The sequence below is a fragment of the Heptranchias perlo genome, chromosome 11, assembly GCF_035084215.1.
Source record: "Heptranchias perlo isolate sHepPer1 chromosome 11, sHepPer1.hap1, whole genome shotgun sequence".
Classification (NCBI taxonomy): Eukaryota; Metazoa; Chordata; class Chondrichthyes; order Hexanchiformes; family Hexanchidae; genus Heptranchias; species Heptranchias perlo.
Genome location: NC_090335.1, coordinates 20,497,184 through 20,521,719, shown reverse-complemented (window position 1 = coordinate 20,521,719; position 24,536 = coordinate 20,497,184). Strand labels below are relative to the sequence as shown.

The 24,536-nt window shown below is 40.1% G+C and overlaps 1 protein-coding gene across 4 annotated transcripts in view; it reads left to right on the top strand.

Moving 5' to 3' along the window:
- The window catches only part of nhsb (Nance-Horan syndrome b (congenital cataracts and dental anomalies)), a 417,867-nt gene that overhangs the window by 379,403 nt on the left and 13,928 nt on the right, over positions 1-24,536 (top strand). For 2 of the 4 annotated variants that reach the window (XM_067992667.1, XM_067992665.1), the window contains exons 5-7: positions 13,522-13,717; positions 18,191-18,322; positions 19,473-22,541. In XM_067992667.1, coding sequence (XP_067848768.1) covers positions 13,522-13,717; positions 18,191-18,322; positions 19,473-22,541 — 3,397 coding nt within the window. Of the gene's footprint in view, positions 1-13,521; positions 13,718-18,190; positions 18,323-19,469; positions 22,542-24,536 lie in introns of all 4 variants that reach the window. The other 2 variants (XM_067992666.1, XM_067992664.1) reach the window with 1 other exon arrangement.

Below are 24,536 nucleotides of genomic sequence, written 5' to 3'. Positions count from 1 at the left end.
TTAATATCAGCTGCAACTAGGTGGCAGAATAATTGTAGCGCGTTCCATGCTGCATAATATTGGCATTGAAAGAGACACACTCACGACTGCCAAGAACAGCTGCAAAAAGGCAGCTCCCAGAAAGAGGATAAAAGAGAATATGAATCCCTTCCAGCACACCAGCCAGTAGCCAAAGCTGAACAGATGTCACGGGTATTAAGCAACATGTTTTTCCCTTAATGCCAGCACACGCCCCTTTCTGCAAACAGAAGGACGGAATGCAGAGCTTTGAATATACATTTTAACTAAAATTACCTGCCATTTTTGAGGTGCAAGATTAAGTGCTGCTTTTCTTCCCCAGATTTTTTATAATAATTATACAATGCTGGCTTTAACCTTATGGTGTTTAATATTTCCTTCTCTTAATGTGTACATGCGTAATATGTTTAACATGACATACCACTGTGTTGCCTCCATGCACTTTGTGAACTAATGCACCAAGTTCCTTTTCATATATTACTCTTAAACAATGCTCTATGAGGAGCAGATGTAGAGTATTCCTGTATTTGTACTGCAAACAGGAATAGCCTATTTAATTTAATCTGTGGCGGCATGCAGGCTCTGAGATGCTTCTCTCGGCACTGGTCCTGAGATCCGTGCTGGCAAGCAACTGGCACTGAATTGAGAACGACCACAAAATCTCTGCGCTCCTCCAATTCTGGCCTCTTGCACATCCCCAATTTTTATTGTTCCACCATTGGCAGCCGTGCCTTCAGCTGCCTAGGCCCTAAGCTCTGGAATTCCTTCCCTAAACCTCTCTGCCTCTCTACTTCTCTCTCTTCCTTTAAGATGCTCCTTAAAACTTAAAGTTGTTGTTACTGTTCTTTTTATAACATAAGAATGACGGACAGGAAAAGACGCTCTGGTCCATCCAACTTGTCCCACACAATCATGATACCTCGTGTATCACAATATATGCTCCCCATCCCACACCATGTGATCTCCTGGGAGAGGTGAAAAACCAGATAAAAACCCAGGCCAGTTTGGATGGAAAAATCTGGGAAATTCCTCTCTGACCCCTTTAACAATCGAAACGAGTCCAGGAGATCACCCTGGCCCTGATAATTCCATGAATTACATTACCTGCCTTTTGTAATGTAGGTAATCAGAAGCAGGTCCAGCTCTCGCTCGAAGGAATTCAGCGATCCGTGTCCACTGCATGAGCTGGCAGCCTGTTCCAGAGGTCCACTACTCTCTGGAAAAAGAACCACCTCCTTACATCTAACCGAGATCTGGCCCTTGTAGAACTTAAAATTATGACCCCTGGTCCTCCCTAATATATTTAATTGGAACAAACAGTCAACTGGAACACAATCTATTCCTGTCATCATCTTATAAACCTCAATCAGATCACCCGTAAATCTACGCTTCTCTAAAGTGTAGAGTCCCAGCTCTTTTAGCCTATTTTGATAACTAAGATGCTTTAAGTTGGGAATTAGTCTAGTGGCCCTCCTCTGCACCCTTTCCAAAGCCTCAATATCACCCACCAAGTGAGGAGACCAAAACTGGACACAGTATTCCAAATGAGGCCTGACCAAAATCTTGTACAAGGACAAAATAGTATGGTTTGTCGTGTAGTCAATTATCCTATAAATGCACCCCAACGTCCTATTTGCTCTGGCTATCGCTTCACGGCATTGCTCATGAAGCTTTAGAGAACTGTGCACTAGAATGCCCAGATCTCTTTCTTTCCCCACCTGCTTTAATGCTTTTCCCTGAAGGGTGTATGTATGTTGAGCATTTGTCCTGCCCACATACAGAACACTGCACTTCTCCATATTAAACATAATTTGCCAGTCACGAGCCCAGTCCCCCAACACATCAAGATTCGCCTGAAGCAGTCGAGCATCGTCTATAGTCCTCACACTCGCACTGATTTTGGTGTCATCTGCAAATTTGCAGATCATACCCCCAACATCTACATCTACTTATGTACACATGCTGATATTGAAGGTTGAGTCCTTGTGGTCGTCACTGATACCTCTATTGCAGTGTTGCAAAACCTCTGACTTCTTTCCTGATAGCTGCCCCAAGTGTGCTTCCATGCACGTCAAAAACCGCCCTTTGCTGTGTTTTGGACTGTGGGCCTAGACTTCACCAGCGAAAACATTCCTGAGAGATGTTTCAAATGAGCTCACCACTTGCATGCACGAGGCATTCCATGCAGATGCCATGCGTACGATGCAACGACAGTCTACAGAGTAGGCTGACCATGCTGCTTGAATATAGTGAACCAGGGGGTACAATCAATCCACCACTGTATTCAGTCTAGCTTGCATTGTCTCAGGTCATAAAGCAATTGACTTGCACACCAGTTCATGCTGAAACTGAAGAAATTGCATTCTCTAGTACTACAAACTGCCACCATGATCACTTTTCTTTCTTAACCTCTTTTGCCTGTCATTCTCTCTTCTTTACTTCCTGATCTCCCATATTCTAGATTTCTTTCGGTTTTCATAGCCTGTCTGGTTGGGGGAATTTTTTTAAGGGTTTCTTTTGCACAGAATTCACAAAATAATGTTATAAAAAAGGCAGTGATGGTAAAAATCTGGCACATTTTTTATCCTAACAGCTTAAAACACTTTCAGACTTGCAAGCTTCACTGTACAGAGAGTTAACACTGAACCCTTGTCTTCTGAAATACAATTGTAAACAATTTTACAACACCAAGTTATAGTCCAGCAATTTTATTTTAAATTCACAAGCTTTCGGAGGCTTCCTCCTTCCTCAGGTGAACGTTCACCTGAGGAAGGAGGAAGCCTCCGAAAGCTTGTGAATTTAAAATAAAATTGCTGGACTATAACTTGGTGTTGTAAAATTGTTTACAATTGTCAACCCCAGTCCATCACCAGCATCTCCACATTCTGAAATACAGGCATGATGGTCTGAATGGTCTCCTTTTGTGCTGTAACATTCTACAGGGGTAATTTTAATCTAACCCGTCGGGTGGGTTTGGGTCGGGCACCCCTTTTACACCCTGCTTGATTTTACTCACATTGACTTCAATAGGGAGTAAAGTCAACCGGGTGTAAATCAGGCGTCCGACCCGAATCTGCCCGTTTCCCGCCTGGCGGGTTAGATTAAAATTACTCCTTTTTATTCTATGCAAGGCATGTTACTGAAGAAATAATGTCAATGGCTTCAAACTCCACCTCCTTTTTCTGTGCCATGACATGGCAAAAGGGAGGAAGACAAAGGGCTCGATTTTAAAATCAAATTGCGGGTGCGTTGGGGGCTGGGAAAATGGCAAAAATCCCACGCGGGTTCGGAAGCCGGCTCCAACCCGCCGACTTCCGGGTTCCCCACAGACGCTCCTGTGTGTGCATGCTTCACGAATCCGGAAATCCCGCCTGCAATTAAAGCTGGCAGGATGATAGTTAAAGAACCAAATGTACCTCTTTGAGGTACTTAAGGCACTTTATTTCTGATATAGTAGATAGTTGAAACAATTTTAAACTTACCTGGGTGGCTTTCCCACGGCTTCAGTGAAAGGCGTGAACGGCTGGATCAGGCAAAAGTAAATGAAATAAAAAACCATTGCACAAAGTTAAAAAACTAAATAAACCTACCTTTCCACCCTGCTCTCTCTCTCTCTTTCTCCCCCCACCCCCCCGCCCTTAGCGTTGCAGCTCCTGTCAGTAGCCAGCCTGTCAATCAGGCTGACTGCCGGGCGCAAAACCTGGAAACAACTTTAATTACCATCAATCACATCGTGATCGCGTCAGAAGAGGTAAGTTCTTTTATTTGGGTTTGCCACGCGCACCTTCACCACCCCCACCCCCCCCCCCCCCCCCCCACTGCCAACCTGCCACCATTTCAAAATTGAGCCCAAAATGTTTCCCCAGATCAGCAATGTGCCAAAATGCAAATAAAAATTGCAAAAACTGAATGGGATTCAGCCCTGTACATTTGCAAAGCAAGTAATTCATAGACTTTGTTTTCTTTTTTCTTTCCGATAATCCCTCTTCTGGAGGTGGTGAGTCAAGCTTGGGTACAATTCTATGGTTGCAGGCAATCTCTGGTACCTCAACCAAGTGGTAATTCGTCACAGGTGGATCTTGACTGATCTTTCCCCCATCTCCAACCCAGAGTTCCTGTGGCCGATTGCAATAGCCCCACAATCACTGCAGCTGAGATCAGCTCATTCAGCTCAGGCTAGGGATTAATTCTTGGATCTTCCAGGCTAAATGTCACAGTAACACATCCTGTGACAGTTTCATCATCAGTGCCAATCAGAGGAGATCCTCTGCAGATTTTTTAAAAATCATTTTCGATCTACACATTGGCCATCTTAAATAGTCATATGACTCATTGAACTCAGTGAGGATTGGTTTGGTTTCTGCTCACATGTGTTCTGTTTGTAACTGTTTGAATGAGAATGAATTAATGTTTCTATTAAGGCAACTCTGGAACAATAGTAGTACCAATCTACCTATAAAAATCAAATATTGCTCTGCTTGCTGCCTGTAATGACGAATGTTACCTTTTGGGTGACAGAAGTGACCAGATGTGTATTTGTAATTATTGTACTTTCAAACTCAAACAGAAAGGGTTAAATTTCACCACCTCTGCTCTAAAGATTACATTGTTTGCTTTATTATATATCTATCGGGTTATATTCAACAAAGGTCAAATAAGACTGTGTCTGTTTGACAAGAACTCTAGCAATAACCATTTCTGTTTGATATCATCAATTCTTTCCTTCATGATTAGTGTGGGTTTTGCACATTCCTAAAAGAACACCAATGATTCTTTGCACTTTTGAGAGATCTCCTTCCTCGCACTCTCTGTTTCTCCACTTACACAAACATTTAATAATGGGAAATGAACCAGAAAAATGAGAAGTAAGCGTAAGGGAACATCTAGGCAATAGCGATCATAACATAATAAGATTTAAACTAACAATTGAGAAATACACAAGTAAGACAAAGAACAAAGTAATAGATTGGAAAAAAAGCTAATTTTGAGGGGATGAGAATGGAACTAGTGTAGGTAAACTGGAAACATTTTTTGACAGACTAAGAAATAGAACAGCAGTGGGAAATATTTAGAACGGTATCAATAGAATTCAGGAAAAATATATTCCTCTATAAAACAAGAACAAACTATCCAATAATGAAACACCATGGATTAATAAAGAGATAAGGATAAAATTGAAACTAAAGAAAAAGGCATACTCTAATTATATAGACAATAAAGGAGAGGATGACAAAAGAGCATATAAAGACGTTAGGAAAGAAGTCAAAAAAAAATTAGGAAAGTAATGAGGAATGATGAGATTAAATTATCAAGGAATATAAAAAGAAATAGTAAAGTATTCTACAGACACATAAATAACAAAAGAAATATCAGGATAGGGATAGGGCCACTAAGGGATGCACAAGATAAACTCACAGGTAATGACAGTGAAATGGCAGAAATATTGAATAGTTACTTTGCCTCAGTATTTACCAGGGAGACTAACAAGGTGTGCAGGACATTAGAAGAAGAGATCAAAAAAGATATTAAAACATTTAAGATAGAAAGGGGAGAGATAATTGAGAGATAATTAAACTAATCAAACCTAGAGAGGATAAAACCCGAGGTCCGGATGGATTGCATCCACGAATATTAGAAAAAGTTAGGGAGGAGATAGCAGAGGCACTAATACATATATAGAAAAATTCACTAGAAAAGGGAATAGTGCCAGAGGACTGGCAGACAGCTAATGTTATTCCTGTATTTAAAAAAGAGAGATAGAACAAGTCCAGGGAACTATAGACTAGTTAGCTTAACATCGCTGGTAGAAAAGGTAATGGAATCTTTACTCAAATGTGTAATAGAAAAACATGTAGAGAACGAAAATAAAATAAAGAATTGTCAGCACAGATTTCATAAAGGATTTCATAAATGCTTGACCAACCTTAGTGAATTCTTTGAAGAAGTAACAGAAAGTGTAGACAAGGGTAATGCAGTGGATGTAATATATTTGGATTTTCAAAAGGCCTTCAATAAGGTACCGCATTGTAGATTGATGGCTAAGGTCAGAGCATGTGGAGTCAGGGGACAGGTAGCAGAATTGGCTACAAAACAGAAAAAAAAGAGTAGGGGTTAAGGGCAGCTACTCAGACTGGCAAAAGGTGGGAAGTGGTGTTCCACAGGGATCAGTGCTGGGACCACTGTTGTTCACAATTTACATTAACGGTTTGGATACAGCAATCGGAAGTACAATTTCAAAATTTGGGGACAACACCAAATTGGCAGGGTGTAGTTAATACAAAGGAAGAATGCATCAAAATGCAAGAGGACATTAATAAACTTGCAGATTGGGCATGTAATTGGCAAATGAATTTTAATATAGATAAGTATGAGGTTGTGCATTTTGATAGGAAGAATAAGGAGGCCACATACTGCTTGGATAATAAGAGTCGAAACGAGATAGGGGAGCAAAGGGATCTAGTGGTACAGATACACAAATCACTAAACGTAGCAAAGCAGGTTAATAAGACTATAAAAAAAAAGGCAAATCAAGCATTAGGGTTCATCTCTAGAGGGTTAGAATTGAAGAAAAGAAGTTTTATTAAACTTGTATAGAACCTTGGTTAGACCACATTTGGAGTATTGTGCACAGTTCTGGTCTCCATATTATAAAAAGGATGAGGAGACATTGGAGAAAGTGCAAAAAAGATTCAAATGGATGATACCAGAACTGAGAGGATATCCTTTCAGGAAAGGCTGATCAATCTGGGAGTCTTTTCTCTAGAAATGAGAAGGCTGAGGGGTGACCTAAAAGAGCTCTTTAAGATAATGATAGAGTTTGATAGGGTAAACGTGGAGAAAATGTTTCCATTTGTGGGGGAGTCCAAAACTAGAGGTCATAAATATAAAACAGTCGCTAATAAATCCAATATGGAATTCAGGAGAAACTTTTTTACCCAAAGAGTGGTAAGAATGTGGAACACGCAACCACAAGGAGTAATTGAGGCAAATAACATAGATGCATTTAAGGGGAAGCTAGATAAGCACATGAGGGAGAAAGGAATCGAAGGATATCCTGATAGGGTTAGATGAAGTAGGGAGGGAGGAGGCTCATGTGAAGCATAAATGCCGGCATAGACCAGTTGGGCCGAATGGCCTGTTTCTGTGCTGTAGTTTCAATGTACTCGATGTAACTCAATGTAACATGCTTTCTGAAATAGAGATTCAAGTTCTGTTGCAGATCAGACCAAGGTCTCTGCTTTATCCCAGTCTTCAATGCTGGAAGGAAACTTCTAAAATGTTTTCACTCATTGTGTTGATTCATCAATTCATTTCTGAATTCAGTATAAAAATCGAGGATTAGAATCATAGAAGTTACAACATGGAAACAGGCCCTTCGGCCCAACATGTCCATGTCGCCCAGTTTATACCACTAAGCTAGTCCCAATTGCCTGCACTTGGCCCATATCCCTCTATACCCATCTTACCCATGTAACTGTCCAAATGCTTTTTAAAAGACAAAATTGTACCCGCCTCTACTACTGCCTCTGGCAGCTCGTTCCAGACACTCACCACCCTTTGAGTGAAAAAATTGCCCCTCTGGACCCTTTTGTATCTCTCCCCTCTAACCTTAAATCTATGTCTCCTCGTTATAGACTCCCCTACCTTTGGGAAAAGATTTTGACGATCGACCTTATCTATGCCCCTCATTATTTAATAGACTTCTATAAGATCACCCCTTAACCTCCTACTCTCCAGGGAAAAAAGTCCCAGTCTATCTAACCTCTCCCTATAAGTCAAACCATCAAGTCCCGTAGCATCCTAGTAAATCTTTTCTGCACTCTTTCTAGTTTAATAATATCCTTTCTATAATAGGGTGACCGGAACTGTACACAGTATTCCAAGTGTGGCCTTACTAATGTCTTGTACAACTTCAACAAGACATCCCAACTCCTGTATTCAATGTTCTGACCAATGAAACCAAGCATGCCGAATGCCTTCTTCACCACCCCATCCACCTGTGACTCCACTTTCAAGGAGCTATGAACCTGTACTCCTAGATCTCTTTGTTCTATAACTCTCCCCAACGCCCTACCATTAACGGAGTAGGTCCTGGCCCGATTCGATCTACCAAAATGCATCACCTCACATTTATCTAAATTAAACTCCATCTGCCATTCATCGGCCCACTGGCCCAATTTATCAAGATCCCGTTGCAATCCTAGATAACCTTCTTCACTGTCCACAATGCCACCAATCTTGGTGTCATCTGCAAACTTACTAACCATGCCTCCTAAATTCTCATCCAAATCATTAATATAAATAACAAATAACAGCGGACCCAGCACCGATCCCTGAGGCACACCGCTGGACACAGGCCTCCAGTTTGAAAAACAACCCTCCACGACCACCCTCTGTCTTCTGTCGTCAAGTCAATTTTGTATCCAATTGGCTACCTCACCTTGGATCCCGTGAGATTTAACCTTATGTAACAACCTACCATGCGGTACCTTGTCAAAGGCTTTGCTAAAGTCCATGTAGACCACGTCAACTGCACAGCCCTCATCCATCTTCTTGGCTACCCCTTCAAAAAACTCAATCAAATTCGTGAGACATGATTTTCCTCTCACAAAACCATGCTGACTGTTCCTAATCAGTCCCTGCCTCTCCAAATGCCCGTAGATCCTGTCTCTCAGAATACCCGCGAACAACTTACCCACTACAGATGTCAGGCTCACCGGTCTGTAGTTCCCAGGCTTTTCCCTGCCTCCCTTCTTAAACAAAGGCACAACATTTGCTACCCTCCAATCTTCAGGCACCTCACCTGTAGCTGTCGATGATTTAAATATCTCTGCTAGGGGACCCGCAATTTCCTCCCTAACCTCCCATAACGTCCTGGGATACATTTCATCAGGTCCCGGAGATTTATCTACCTTGATGCGCGTTAAGACTTCCAGCACCTCCCTCTCTGTAATATGTACACTCCTCAAGACATCACTATTTATTTCCCCAAGTTCCCTAACATCCATGCCTTTCTCAACCGTAAATACTGATGTGAAATATTCATTCAGGATCTCACCCATCTCTTGTGGTTCCGCACATAGATGACCTTGTTGATCCTTAAGCGGCCCTACTCTCTCCCTAGTTACTCTTTTGCCCTTTATGTATTTGTAGAAGCTCTTTGGATTCTCCTTTGCCTTATCTGCCAAAGCAATCTCATGTCCCCTTTTTGCCCTCCTGATTTCTCTCTTAACTCTACTCCGGCAATCTCTATACTCTTCGAGGGATCCACTTGATCCCAGCTGCCTATGCATGTCATATGCCTCCTTCTTCATTTTGACTAGGGCCTCAATCTCCCGTGTCATCCAAGGTTCCCTACTTCTACCAGCCTTGCCCTTCACTTTATAAGGAATGTGCTTACCCTGAACCCTGGTTAACACACTTTTGAAAGCCTTCCACTTACCAGACGTCCCTTTGCCTGCCAACAGACTCTCCCAATCAACTTCTGAAAGTTCCTGTCTAATCCCATCAAAATTGTTGAAAGTGATAAGACAAATTCTCTTGCAAGAACTTCCTTGCAGTATTGAAGACAAGAAAATGTCGAGGCACAGTTTATACATATGAAACAGAATTTCTTGATGGAGTGAGAATTATACATGATGAACTGGGATTTTGCAACATTGCTGCCTTCATTGCTGTGATGGAAACCTTCCTGAATGCTTAAACTCAGTGCCTCAAGCTCTGTTTAGTTTTCTGCTGAATTTCAATAGTATTCAAAAAAAGTTTTGAGAAATACTTCAGGTGGTGAGTTCAAATGTCTCAAAAGAATTTCTACACAGCATTGAAGACTGGAAAGGGATAGAAACATAATTCATCACCTATACAAACAAAAATTTTCCAAACTATGGAATGCATAGTCAGTTTTTCACAGCTGTACACAACAATATCCTTGAAATGTTGAACAGGTCGATTTTTTGTAAAACTTTCGATTTGATGACCATGTTGAGGTCATACTTGTCAGCTAAGGTGAGGCTTAATAGCACTGTAGCATCAGAATAAGTCGCACAGTGCAAAAAATTATGAAAAAAACAAACCTTTTCAAATAAAAGGATATTTTTTAGTAAGTGCAGAAACTGATACTCTCCAATTAATTATTTCTGCTACAAGATGCTTTGGGACTGCCGATGTGACTTATAACAGCATCAGTTATGTTTTCTGGGGAGATGTGGTATGTGTTCTATGCTTTCAGGCAATAAGAGTTCAGGAAATTAACCATGGCAGTATACCAATGGCTAATCACTTATATAATCTTAAAGCTAGCTGTCTCTTCATGCACTGTTTTGTGATGTGTGTGAAGAAGTTAACCGAATGGAAGCAGCAGTAAAGCCCTAGATACAAGGTCAACAGAGGACCCATTGTAGGTACCTGTATTTAGTTTAATTTGGAACTACATTGCCTATTTTGCAGGCTCTACAGAAAGAATAGTTTATCTTGACAAAACAGACCCTCTTTGTCTCACTGGAGAATGAAACATCTATGAAAGAAGATAAACTTGTTTGAAAACCCAGTCTGTAGCTAATTACTCCCCACAGCGTCCTTAATATGCACCCCTCGAAGAGCTGTACCAAAGAAGAAAATAGCAGCCTTCACAAAAAAAAAACTGGTCACTATAGCGATGACACTGCATTAAGCATGAATCCTGGACAGCTCTCGCGCTAGTCACAAGGGTAAACTCCTGACTGAGGAGGAATCTGGGTAAACAGCAAATGTGCTCCACTGTAGAGTTGTCATTTGTGCTGTGACCAGGGGATTTTCAACCTTCCATCAGTCCCTTCGTATTAAAGATAAACGTTTGCAGAAATGGCTGTGCACAAATGGAAGTACAATGGGAATAGAAGAAGTGAGGCTTGCTAAAGGGAAGCACACAACGAGCAGGGTGTGTCAGAGCAAAGATGGAACATGTGAAGTAAGTGTTTCATTCTCCACTTTGAGGGGATCTTGGTATCTAAAGGATGAGCACAAACCTGGACCATGAACAAAACTTCTGCAAATGTGTTTTGTTCAGTTGGATCCAAACTAAGAACTGCTCACTTCAAGCTCCAGTGTCTTATAAAATTTGACAATCTTGCAAATAAAGTTTAACCATAGTGCAATGTTTATCTGCATGATACACTCTCTTTTAAGTGCGTGATGTGACTCATTTTCTTACAATTTTTATGTCTGTATATAGACAATAATTTTCAAGAGTCAGTTCAGAGTTATTTCAAGAGCTTTTAGAGTGATATTTACACTGGCTTAGTTCCAGTAGATTGATGGACAGTTAAGAACTTGGCATTTACAGTAGTGAGAATTGGACTGTGAAACTATTCGTAATAGAACAGGCTTCCATATAAGTCACTGAGGACCTTTTGTGAATTGTATATAGACTTCACAAATATTTGCTTTAGTGCTAGATGCTTCAGGACACCTGTATCTGAACATGATGGTTTTGGATTTGTTCATATCAAACCAATGCAGCTGATATCCAAACTGTGAGTGATTCGTTCATTCCTGGTATAAGATACAAGAAGAATTGAGATAAGCCACTAGCATCTAATGCATCTTAGAAAGAGTTTATTCAAAGAGTGAAAATATGCATTATTGTTTGCTAAATTCTTAAACATTCAATGTATATGACTATTTTATATACTATAATAAAAAAAGTTCTCCAAAAGATAAATAGTTTCATTATTGAGTATTTATTTAAGTAATGATTATTTACCATTTTTATTACTGATTTTGTAACTATTAAAATTACCCTCTCGACTCACCCAACAAACATTTTTTTACTTAACTGAGAAAAAGATATTGCAAAGTAATATTAATCTGAAAAGAATATGACAAATCCTGTTTAGTTTGAAGATATTGTAGTCCATGTGAGCTTGGATGAGCGTTAATATTTACATCAATACCTGTCAACTGTTGCTGAAAGAATTAGAATAGAATCTGCCCTGTCCACCATAAAATAAGGTCAGCACAGTCGTTTTAATCATTTATTTTATCACTTGATTGTTGTGTATAGATACAAAGAAAGAAAGAACTTGCATTTATATCGCGCCTTTCACAACTTCAGGATGTCCCAAAGCGCTTTACTGCCAATGATGTACTTTTGAAGTGCAGTCACTGCTGTAATGTAGGAACCTATCAGTAGTGAAGTAAAACCCTTAAAGCACGGGAAAATTTTAAATAGAGAGGAATTTATTCTGTTACATCACATTGCAGACCATCCTCTTTAATTTTAATGCATTTTTTAAAAGTTATTTTAAATCCATTCTTTGTGGTAATTGAAATATAGACATTATTTTAAGATGCCTTGATGGGTGAAAAATCCAATATAATTTTACCAATGTTACATTACAACAACAATAATTTGCTTTATATAGCACCTTTAATGTAGTAAAACATCCTAAGGTGCTTCACAGCAGCGTTATCAAACAAAATTTGCCAATTGCAATACACATCTTAAAATTATTTCCATTTTTTAATCTTTTAAATGAGCAGCAAAAATTGTTTCAAAAAAGTCTCTCCGTTTTAATGTTAAATTAGTATTTATCACAAAATCTAGTGATTTGTCTTGTATTATCTATATCGATTGCAGCCTTCAACACGTTCAGTGGAGGTGCCTAAACACGATGCATAGACAGACAAAACCTTCTAGCAGATAATGTCTGTGCCCTTTTAAGTTTTTTCCTTATTTTGATCATTTCACTTATCAACTAACCTCCTACAGATTTATTTAGTGTGTGTGTGTTTTAGTTTTAGATTTCTATGCTTTGCTAAAACTTAAAGGAGCACCGTTTCATGAAAAAGTGGTAAATCTTTCCTTTTGACTTGGAAGAGAATAGAGCAGACAGGCTGTGTGCCATTGTCGTTACAATATTGCCCCAGTGGCTCAGCTGGTAAATGTGCTGCCCAGTTAGTGCAGAGTCAAATAAGTCAGGAAGATCCCAGGTTTGATCTCTGGCTGAGCTGAGGCAATGATATCAATTGGGTTGGGTTTAATGGATCTAGAATTGGACCCTGTCCCTCTGGGCTAGGGAGGGGAAAATTTAGCCAAGGTTCCCACTTTTGATTGTTATCCAGTGATGCCCCACTGGAAAGTTTGTGTGTTTTTCACTATCAGGTGAGGGCAGGATCAAGCTCAGCTTAATGTCCCCAGGGTCAAATATCCAGACTCATCCTCAAAGTACGGGCAGTTGGGTGATGTACCAGAGGGTCGTAAGCACCTGTGGAACTATATCCCAAAATCTTCACCTTCAGGAGATGAGGGGAGAAAATGAGGCTGAAGGGGATTTTGTTAAAAGTAATATGATAACACGTTTTGTGTGATTTACGTCATTGCATCATGTGTTTGTAAAGAAAGCAGGAAAGGTTTGCCGATCATATTTTCATGAAGAGGGTGTCACTTGAATTGGTTCTTTCATGTACTATTTTTGCTATAATTCAAGTACACAGTCATTATCAAACTGTTATACTCTTTTACAGTCCATTCCACCAGCAGATGGTGACAGTGATATGATCGCATTAGGTCAGAGACCGAAAAATCCAATACCGAACATCCCTACAACACTAGATAGGCAAACGAATTGGAGCAAAGATCTACCTCTTCCTACTCCAGAACAGAAGATGCGTCAGCAGGCCCAGGCTATTTCTTCCTGTGTTATTCCCATCAATGTGACTGGTACAGTTCCATGTCTTCATATTTATAAAGAAAAGCTATGCTGGATCATAGGTTGAGCAAATGTAAAATGTTTTCAGTTTAGGGGTAGAGTTTCATGGGGATGTGCAGCTCCCCATTAATCCTTGTTCAAACGGCCATTCTTGATAGTGACTGTTAGCAGGCATCCAGCTGGGTGGAGGGGTCTGAGCTGAACCTGATCATGTTCTCACCCAATGTTCACACCCGTGCACATACACACACACACTCTCCAGCGAGGTTCCCTGGAGAATAATTAGGAATAGAAACCCTGGCTGATTTTTTTTTTCTTCTCCTTAGCTGGAGAGAAATGCAGCCTTTAACAGGATTACATTTTGCTTTATTCAGTGAAAACAGAGAGTTACAAGACATTCTAAAGTTTCATACATTTCTCTAATAGTTTACTATCTAATATGCAACATTGGAACCTTGGAGAAAATCATTTTTCCATAGTTGTTATTGCCTGGAGATTACATTGTGTGGTGCTATTCTATTAAGGTTTAGCTTGTTTATATCAAATTCCTTTGTGTGCTATTTTAACAGAGGTGTTCATCTGTTTAGAATAAATGGGTTAATATCTCTTTTAAAATAGTTAAGAGCAGAATTTGCATTCTTTAGTATACAAGTAATCAAAAGTAATTTCCAGGTCTATCTGTGCAAAATTGTGTGTATTTGGAAAAATTCCAATGAATACTCAAAAGCAATAACTTTCTAAACTCAAAGCTGAATTTTAATGATAGGAATCCCACAATGATAGATTTATTAAGATTAATGTCCATTTAAAGGTATTGTTTAGTTAAAGTACAAATCAATTTGTAAATCATTAGGATGAACTACATATTAGAATATTTTTAACAAAATATTTTTTCAGAAGCATATTGGCTTAGAAAAAAGAGGGGAACTCCTGCTGGTTCTTTATTTTTGTATTGTAAGGAGAGCACCACAGTGGCCCGAGAGTAGCTGTGTCACATGGATCAATTTCCTGGTCTCTATTAAGTAAGACGATCTTAACTAAGGATTTCTACAACTGGCCTCGGCGTTCCTGAGTTAGGAAGTGGGAAAAACCAACCTGCGACATGTTGCTGATTGCTACCCACTGACCACTGCTGCAAGTTGGGTGTTGGTTGAGGATAAGATTGACCTAGACTGTGATGTCCCCTGTAGTTGAATAGCCTGTCGACACTCACTGTCCAGGCTTAATTATGAATAAAGGCACTTGGTGGAGGTACCAGAGGCAACCAGTGCACCTGCACATACCCTAACAAAGACTCAATATCTTCAGAAGAGTGAGGGAGGAAATTTGCTGCAAAAAAAGAAAATACCCTTGATAATACTTTGCAAAATAATACTCCAACCTGTGATCATTGGGCCGATTTTACAAATTGGCAGTGTTCTGTGGAAATTCAGGCACCGAGGTCAGTGTGATTTTCTGGCCATTATGGATGGAAGAGCATACGGGCACGCTAACCTCTGTGTCTGAATGCCCAATGCCTCATGGTAATTCATGCCCCATTGCTCTTCCCAGTTTATTTATAAGTAAGTACTGTACATTTAAAGGTACCTCCAATGTCATCTGTTGTCATTAAAGGAAGTGCATTGTCCAGTCTGATTAAGTCATTATTAATGTGATTGCTTCATCTGGCATAGTTGGCCAGCTTTGGGCTGTTTGCACAATGCTAGTCTCAGCAATGCTTGAGGTGATGTCACAAGCACAGATGCCATGGAAACACCTTTAACAGTTTGATGGATGATGTAATGCCCTGTAGAGCAAGCAGGATGGTAGGTGCCATTTAATGTAAGAAATGGATGGCTATGATGGTAGTGTAAATTATGCCAGGTCACGGTGACAACCCTAATTCCCAGAACTGCCCAGAGCACTCAGGAGTAATTTGTTGCATTAGTTAGTTTTTTAATCCACCGGTGACTAAAAGCAGAGGTGTGTACGGATTTGTTACAATGTCCCTAAGAACAATAGGAACATTAATTTGCTGTACCAGATTCTTATCAAACTTTCCAGGTGACTTCCTCTCATCAGACACTTGGGCTCTTTTCCAAACAGAATGTTCTGGGAACTGTTCCTGTGTCCGTTTGTGAAGCGGTATACAATCTTAGCTCACAGAAGAAATCTTCAACCAGGTGTAGTGAAATCGTAAACCTGTTCTTTACAAATTCATTTACGATTTTGCTACATCTTGCACACAGAGGAAATCTTCCTTTCATGTGTCACCTCAATAAATTTAACGTACTGTGTTAGATTTTTTTTTAACCAAATGTTAAAAAATTCCACACTCTAAAATTCACCTCTTTTTCTGAAGGCAGACTCGTTCTGAGGTGCAGTTCCACATGCATTAGCCTAACCCGGTAGCTCACTCGGGTAACTATTCTTTATGAGTGGACCTGGACAGTGAGTGCTGGCAGGCTATTTTACCAAGATTATCTAACTGTTATTTTTGTTTTATTCAAATTGTTGTTGGCAGGGAGTGCAGCACAACTGAGACCAATCCTCTCTTCTCACCCATCACGCATTGTCATGCTGAAGTCACTTGATGATTTTTATCCCTCTCTAGTACAGGGTTGCTGCAAACAGTAATAGTGCTCCACTCCCACTGGGGAATGAGCCTGGGACCTGGTTTGAACAGCTCAGCTTCACACTGGGTAATGCATTTACCAACTGAGCCATTAGGGCCTCTTTTTTGTCAAGAGATTATCGGTTCTTTACAAATCTGGTCAATCTGGAAACCATCTCTCCATGCATCCACAAACACTGATTTGTGAACTCCATAACTTAATATTTTAGTGCTTGTCAAATTGTACAAGTGAATGAAGCTGCTTAGTCCCTTAACTGCTGCTGAAAATCAGTGTGTTATGGACTATTAGTTTGTCCCTTTCCAATGCTCAAAGTTCAAATTAGAAAGATACAATTTTTTGACTGTACAAAAACAAAAGACGTATTTCTCGGAATGCTCCACCCATCATGTGTGTCAGAGAGGCAGTACGCTGGCGGACATGGGTTATCTTTTCAGACACCAACTGATTTTCAATATAATTGAATAATAGATTTTGCTTGTTGGCAGCAATCTGATATAGAAAATGATTTTATTTCCACCAGCCTATCTGACTATTCAACCAGTGTATTTTCATCTCATCACATTTTAACTATTTTTTGCATAATTTTGATACTTTTTCTCCCTCCCCCCTCCTCCCCCCCCCCCCCCAACCAATTTTGTCCTCTTTTCTACTGGAGACAGGTGACCAATGCTGGAGTACAGGCCTTGGCAGCATCAAGTGACCATTCTTTGAAGTCAGCCTAGCTTCTAAGCCTATCAGTGGACAATTTAACTGTGGGGAGATTAGTTACCAGCCGAGCCCGATATTGCCCTTACTTGACATCTGAACACATGCGTTTGCCAGCATACCTGTCAACTGTAGGAACCCTGCTGATTGTCCCTTTCTATAGTCTGAAGACAGGGATATTAATTGTGTTATCCCCACTGCTGCCCAGCTAATTCAGCAGAGACCAGAAATCAACCCTGAGACAATTGCTGTCTGCTTAGCTCAGTACAACATCAGGTTGTGTATTTACTTGTTGAGTTATCAAGGAAACTGCTGCCTTTTTAAATTATTTTTTAATTATCTCCCTGCAGTCTAAATTTATCTCAATGGAAGATAAATGCTGAAAAGATTCTTGATTATTATTGACCTAGAAAGGCTCAGGATGTTTTCTCAATTTCTATTAAAACATGTCAACAGCCAGGTTTAATATAAGCAGGAAATAATAGAAATACACATTAGGTCTGTACAGATGAAAGACAGGTTAATGTTTTGGATTTGGAGCCTTTGTCAGAATATTGAGGAAGGGACTCAACCCTTTGATGCCCATGGAACTGCTCTCCAGTTCTAGGGTATACCATGGTTTTTCCCTTTGGTTTTCCAACATTTACGGTTTTTCTTTTTAATGAATACAAAGCAATTTCATGGATCTGAACTGACCCATTTGATTAGATTGAAAAACTGAGACTTCAAGTTAGTGAGATAAAATTAACAGATTGTAGTGCATAACCAGTGTATATACTAGGATTTAAAATGCAATAAAAGGACATGAGAAATTTTTGTATAATGCCCACTTGAACTGTGAAAGGCACCCTGCAGTACAATCATAGATTTTGCCCCTTCAGACTTGGGTCATGCCTGGAGAGAACATTGTGAGCCAGGAAATACTAGTGTGAAGTACTGGCCGGTACAGGTCTGTTACTGTTGGTGGTAGTAATTTGGGGTGATGATAAATTAGGAGTATCACATAAGATGAATATGTTACAACATAAAATGTATTGGTTTAAATATGATTTTTCCATATTGCTACCAATATGCTAAATAAGTCTAGTGACACACTGGTAAGTACAATTAGAATGATTTTGAAAGTACGCTATAGTTTGCACAGTTTTCCTTTCTCAATTGCAGGAGTGGGTTTTGAGAGACAGGTCAGTGGCCGATACTCCTTTGTTCATCCTCAATCTGTGCTGCAGCGAAGACGGAAGTTAAAGAGGCGAAAAACTATCAGTGGGATTCCCAGAAGTGTGCAGCAAGAAATAGGTAAAACTTTAAAACCTCATCAACACAAAGCTGGTTAGAAATATTTTCTGCAAAGATTATTTGTAATTAAAAAAAATACAGTCGAACTTAAATTAGGGTAAATCCTCACTCATTAAAAAAAAAGAGAAAAAAACTTGCATTTATATAGCGGCTTTCACAACCTCAGGACATCCCAAAGTGCTTTACAGCCAATGAAGTACCTTTGAAGTGGAGTCACTGTTGTAACATAGGAAACACTGCAGCCAATTTGTGCACAGCAAGGTCCCACAAATAGCAATGTGATAATGACCAGATAATCTGTTTTTTTTAGTGATGTTGGTTGAGGGATAGAGAAATAGTATCATGGGATCTTTTACGTCCACCTGAGAGGGCAGACAGGGCCTCGGCTTAGCATCTCATCTTAACAGCACCTCCAACAGTGCAGCACTCCCTCAGTACTGCACTGAATTGTCAGCCTCAATTTTGTGCTCAAGTCTCTGGAGTGGGACTTAAATCCACAACCTTCTGACTCAGTTGCAAGAGTGGTACCACTGAGCAAAGGCTGATTTGATGCCTTTCAATGGCCAAAATCAGTCAATTATTATTTGTATTTTTTGTTCTGGGACTGGTTATTCTGAGATGATCATGGGTTCCTGGTGATCCCTTGTGATCTGTTTCTTATTTCCCTTATACAATCTAGTTCTTGTAAAAGTCAGGAATAAAGAAGTTGGCCCCAAATATCCGTGGTCTCACTCTGTCACTGAAACTATGGCGAAGTGAGAATCGTGACCCACCGTTGAAAGCTGCTGAACTTGAGTCCACCAAAGTTTTTGAGATCAGACCATTCGCATAAATCAGGCTGGTACCTGCTGCAGTATTGGTGCTTCTTGGCGCTCACTGGGTAGGGAGCAAAATCTGGCACTTGTAAGCCTCTGGAAAGTAAAACTGGCAGGACCAACTTTAGAGTGCAGTTAAGTGCGAAATTCGGCCCTTTCGAGGAGAGCCTTTTTTAATTTGGCAACCATCCCATTTCTGCCCCCGCCATTCATTGCTCATCGAAAAACAGCCTCTGGCCATCGCTTTCCCTGAGGAAATTGTTTATATTCTGCTAACTTGATTGTCATTTTATGGTATAATTCTTGATTCTACCTTTTATTTATTTGGTTAGCAGATTCTGATGAATCTTCCATGGCTAGAGAAAGGAATGTGATTGTTCACGTTAACCCAGAATTGGACTTCCATGGTGATGAGGTGAATTCTACCAGCGGACGATCTGGGACCAGGGACTCAGAGTGCCAGACAGAGGATATTCTAATTGCTGCACCATCAGTGAGACGCATCCGAGCCCAGCGGGGCAATAGCATCACATCGTCGCTGTCACATTCCGCTGGGAATATCACAACCCTGGCAGATGACTCGGGCTCAATGTTTCTTACACCAATCGACAACCATGTCCGGTCACGTAGCCTTTCTCGAGAAGGCGTTAGAGCTTCACTATTATCTCATGAGTTAAATCAGGATGATAGTGTTGAAAGCATTACAAGTACTCCTGAAAAATACTTGCCAAACCCAGAAAGGGCAGAAGAGGAGGAAGACGAAGCAAGTTTGTTTATTCAGAGCCCACAAAAACATCATTCAAAAGGGGTTACTGTTCAACCAGAGCAAAATCCAGAACATGAAGGCAAGGTGACAAAGATATCTAACTTTGTGCCAGAGGGAGATATGGGAAACAGTGAGATCTCTTCAAATTCAGATACATTTGGGAGTCCAGTTAACAGTATCTCCAGTGCAGGGGTTCTCTTAAGTAGTCAGATAGATCAAAAGGAGGACCATCAATCCTCCAGTGGAAACTGGAGCGGGAGTAATTCAACATGCCCCTCACAGACATCAGAGACCATCCATACTGCATCTTCACCTCCACTGACAGGATCTTCACACTGTGACTCAGAATTATCATTGAATACACCTGCTCACACAAACTATGATTCATCAGGTTTCCTACTGGAACAGTATGCATATCAAGGAGATAAAGTCAGAGGTCACAGGACAAACTCTTTTACCTCCACAGGGACAGATGTTGTTGAAGATCTCAATACAAGTAACACAAGTGACGCTGAATGGAACTATTTACACCATTGCCACGATGCATCTTGCCATCGAGATTTTAGTCCACGGCATTCAAGGGCCAATAGCTTGGGATGTCCAAGTTTTGCTAGCATGGGTACATGTGACAGCTTTCTTGAGAGACCATCCTCCTCTAGAACTGACTCGGGCTCGCATTTCTCTGTGGATACTGAAGGGTATTATACCTCCATGCACTTTGACTGTGGTTTAAGAACTACTAGAAACTATATTTTTAACTATGCATCCACCAGCTCTGATGGAATCCAGAGCACAGAAAATGCTTCTGAACTTGGTGAACTCCCTCAACCGGATCAATTAGAGTTGAGAAAGCAGAGGCATCGGGGCCAGAGCATCGCGCTCAAGAAACCAAAGGCAAAACCAGCCCCACCAAAACGCAGTTCATCTTTGAGGAAAAATGAAAGTTGTACAAATGAGAATGATAAGAATGAACCAAAGACAAACAACGAGCAGGATAGGATTGTATCTTCTAGAGATACGCAGAAGTCATTGCAACTTGACCTAAGTCTTGCATCTGACAGGTTCAAAGGTTCCATACTACCTAGTAAAAAGGATATTCCTTGGGATATTCATAGCGGATATACAAATGATAATGAATTATCAGACACTCAGTTCATCCCTTCAGACACCCCATCGTTTAAAGATGAAGGCGCTGTGCAATCAGATTATGCAGGTCTCTGGCTCCTAAATGATTTAAAGTCTAATGATCCCTACAGATCATTATCAAACTCTAGTACTGCTACGGGTACAACCATCATAGAGTGCACAAAGTCTCCAGAAGGGTCGGAATCACAAACATCCCAGTCTGAATCACGTGCTACTACTCCATCCCTTCCCTCAGTCGATAATGAGTTTAAGCTGTCCTCTCCAGATAAATTGGCAGGTTTGGCATCGCCATCTAGTGGGTACTCGAGCCAGTCTGGAACACCGACCTCAACTTTACCTACACCTCTGTTTCCTGGCCCCTTGTCTCCAAGCAGTGGTAAAAGAAAGCCAAAAGTTCCAGAGAGGAGGTCTTCACTACAGCAGTCTTCCACGAAAGATGCAAATGTCGCAAAGAAAGACCTCGAACTACCAATTATACCTCCGACACATCTTGACCTAAGTGCTCTTCAGAATTTGTTTAAAAGCAAGCCGTTTGCTCACCGAAACCAATTGCATGTCTCAAATCAGAGCAAACAGAGAGACACAGCTGAAAGAACCAATAACAGTCCAGCAGTTTCCCTTGCCATCACCCCTTCAGTTCTACAATCTGTACAGCTTCGATCTATTAGTAAAGCCAAGCAATCCAAACAAGAATGCCAAGAAGAACCTGACATAACAGAAGAATCAAGTTATGCAGAGACTGTCACACCACCAAACATAACTGAACCATATGGTTATAATAAATCATTAACACACAAGTGCAGTGAATTTTCCAGTTCGCCTCAACAGTTACAAAAATCATCTTCCACAGAAGCATACCCGAGCGTTTCGCATTTAGAAAGTAATATTGCATTTTGTCTAGAAAATAAGCTGAGTGAAGAGAGTATGACCCCTTTACCCTTGGTTTCTACAGCAGCAAAGTCTTTAACACAGCTCACAGTATCTAGTGAGAGTCCACAAAACACTGAACTTGAAGATGACCAAATGATTGCAATAGAAGGCTGTCAGACAGTCTCCAACAGCTACAAATATATAAATGAAAAGAATTCAATTCAGGAGAGTGCTGCACAAGAAATAAAACGAGACTTCAGTAATTCCAATAAAGAGTTTCAGAATGAGGTATTTGTGCAAGAAATGGAGAATGAAGAGAAACCTGAAAGTGTGCGTTCACTGTGCAACATTACAGAAACCGTGTCTGCACTGGAACAGGGACCTGAAACTGCAGAGAAATTGGAAAGAAAACTTGACTTTGACTCAGTTAATGATGATGAAACTGCACACCAAGACATAATTCAACCAGAATCAATAGGTAGACAGAAGCTTAATAAAGACAGTACAGAAGAGAAAGATGAAAGTGTGCTAGATGATGGTCCCGAAAGTGCTGCTGATTACAGCAGAACTGTCGAAGCCCTGTGTGAGAGTCCCACTGATGGGCAGCACAAAGGTCACTTAGGTAAATGTTTTCTTATTTTATTTCCACATCAAATTGTAGGGTGAGATTGTTAACCTCTCTGCTTAGTATTGTTACAGTAACAAAAAGTACCGTTGAATGTGTTAATGCCACCAGCGAAGCTGCCTTTCATAGCACGCAGCTTGAAGTGTTTTAACTATTTTCAGAACAACAATTTTGGCCAAGTCAACCCCTCCCATGAGAAATACAGTCAAGCATTATTACATCTAAAGCAACTAATCAACCCCAATAATTACATAAAATAAACAGATTGTTAATGGTGCACGTTCACATCCAGACCCCAATAATTATATAGCATAAACAGATTGTTCATGATGTATGATCACAATGTAAAAAGTTGACTGTTTTACATTTTTCACCAAAGTGCTTTTCAATTATACTGAATCAACATCAGGATTCCGATCTCTTTGTCCAATGTCTTTCTTTATTCCCGTTATACATGGGCAATAAATGGATATGGATATTACATAGACCTGTTATATTTTGCATATTATGTGTGTAGGATAAGCTTCATAGACATAATGCCAGTGTTCTTCAACATTGGTTTTTCATTCTGCAATGAATTGCATTTAGCAAGAAGCCTTTCTCACCGGAACCAGAATTCTGGGCATATTGCGATAAATTAACAGACAAAATTCACTTTTAGTCTACAACTTAGAATACATTCAAAAAACATAGGATGAGAGCACTATTTAAATGTGTTAATAGTATAATAGGGGGGGATTATCCTGGAACTGTACCCAGCTGCACTGGGTCGCCTGAGCGCAGTGAATATCGGAAAACTGAGTGGGAGGAGTGCACTCCTATCCAGGAACCTGCCTGACTTTCCTTGATTTAAAGTAATGGAAGGAAAATCGGCCGTGTTCTTTTACAGGTGTGTGCTCTGACTTGCCCGATTTTACATTATTTACTGTGCCCCGACAATCAACTGCAACCAGGTACAAGCCCAGGAAAATCTCCTGTTAGTCTCAATCATAGAATTATAGAAAATTTACGGCACAGAAGGAGGCCATTTGGCCCATCGTGTCTGCGCTGGTCAATAGATGTGCACCTGAATCAACATTAATAGAACAAACTTCTATGTGGAGTCTTTTAAGTATTATTAATGTATAATGTGACTCCTGGCATGCTAAAGCTGTCATTTTCTGTTTTACCATAAGTTTAAATTTAAGAATTTAAGAGTTGTGTTGAGGGTGACATTTTATATTGTTTAATTTTGGGAACAACAATACATAGCAGATAAATAACACTGATTCCTGCATACCTACTACCACATTTTGTGAATTTTTTAACCATTTTCCACAAACAATTTGAAAATAAGATGTACTTTTAATGTTGAGTCTTTTAAGTGATACGTTTTGTCACAATTATTTTTTTAAGTAACTCGACAAAAGGTAGTTTATATGCTAAATGGAAGTTGTTTTCCCCAGAGACTAAATAATAAGCAAATCATTAGCTTGTCTAGGTAATCACAGAGAGAAGCTTTATCGAACAGAAAGTCTGCAAAGGCAGTCAGACTTTTAAAAACAGAGAGCTGCGAAAGTTTTAGGCAGGCTCAGAAAGTCAGCACCTGGATGAACAGGTAGAAGACATTCGATTAAATTAAGTAAGACAACCCACTGATGTGGGAAAGCATGGCATGCTCTTGATTATATATCATTGCACAAATATGAGTTGTACAGATTGAACTAAGTAAATCTGGTTAGAACAGTTCCTCTCTGTGTTTATTCATTGTGAAATAAAGCAGCTTAACGATTTGTATCGAGCCTCACCCCATGAAGTGTCTTCTCAGAATGCCTTCGGAGAGATTGAGAATATTATTGTTACACTCCAGGTCGTAGATATAGGGCAGTGTGAGTCAACTCCCATAAAAGACACTTAGACTGATAACAGAAGTGACTGACACCACTATACTATAGCTGACCCAAATTTGTAACACCTGCCACAATGATTTTAGTCAAATATCAAAACATCTCA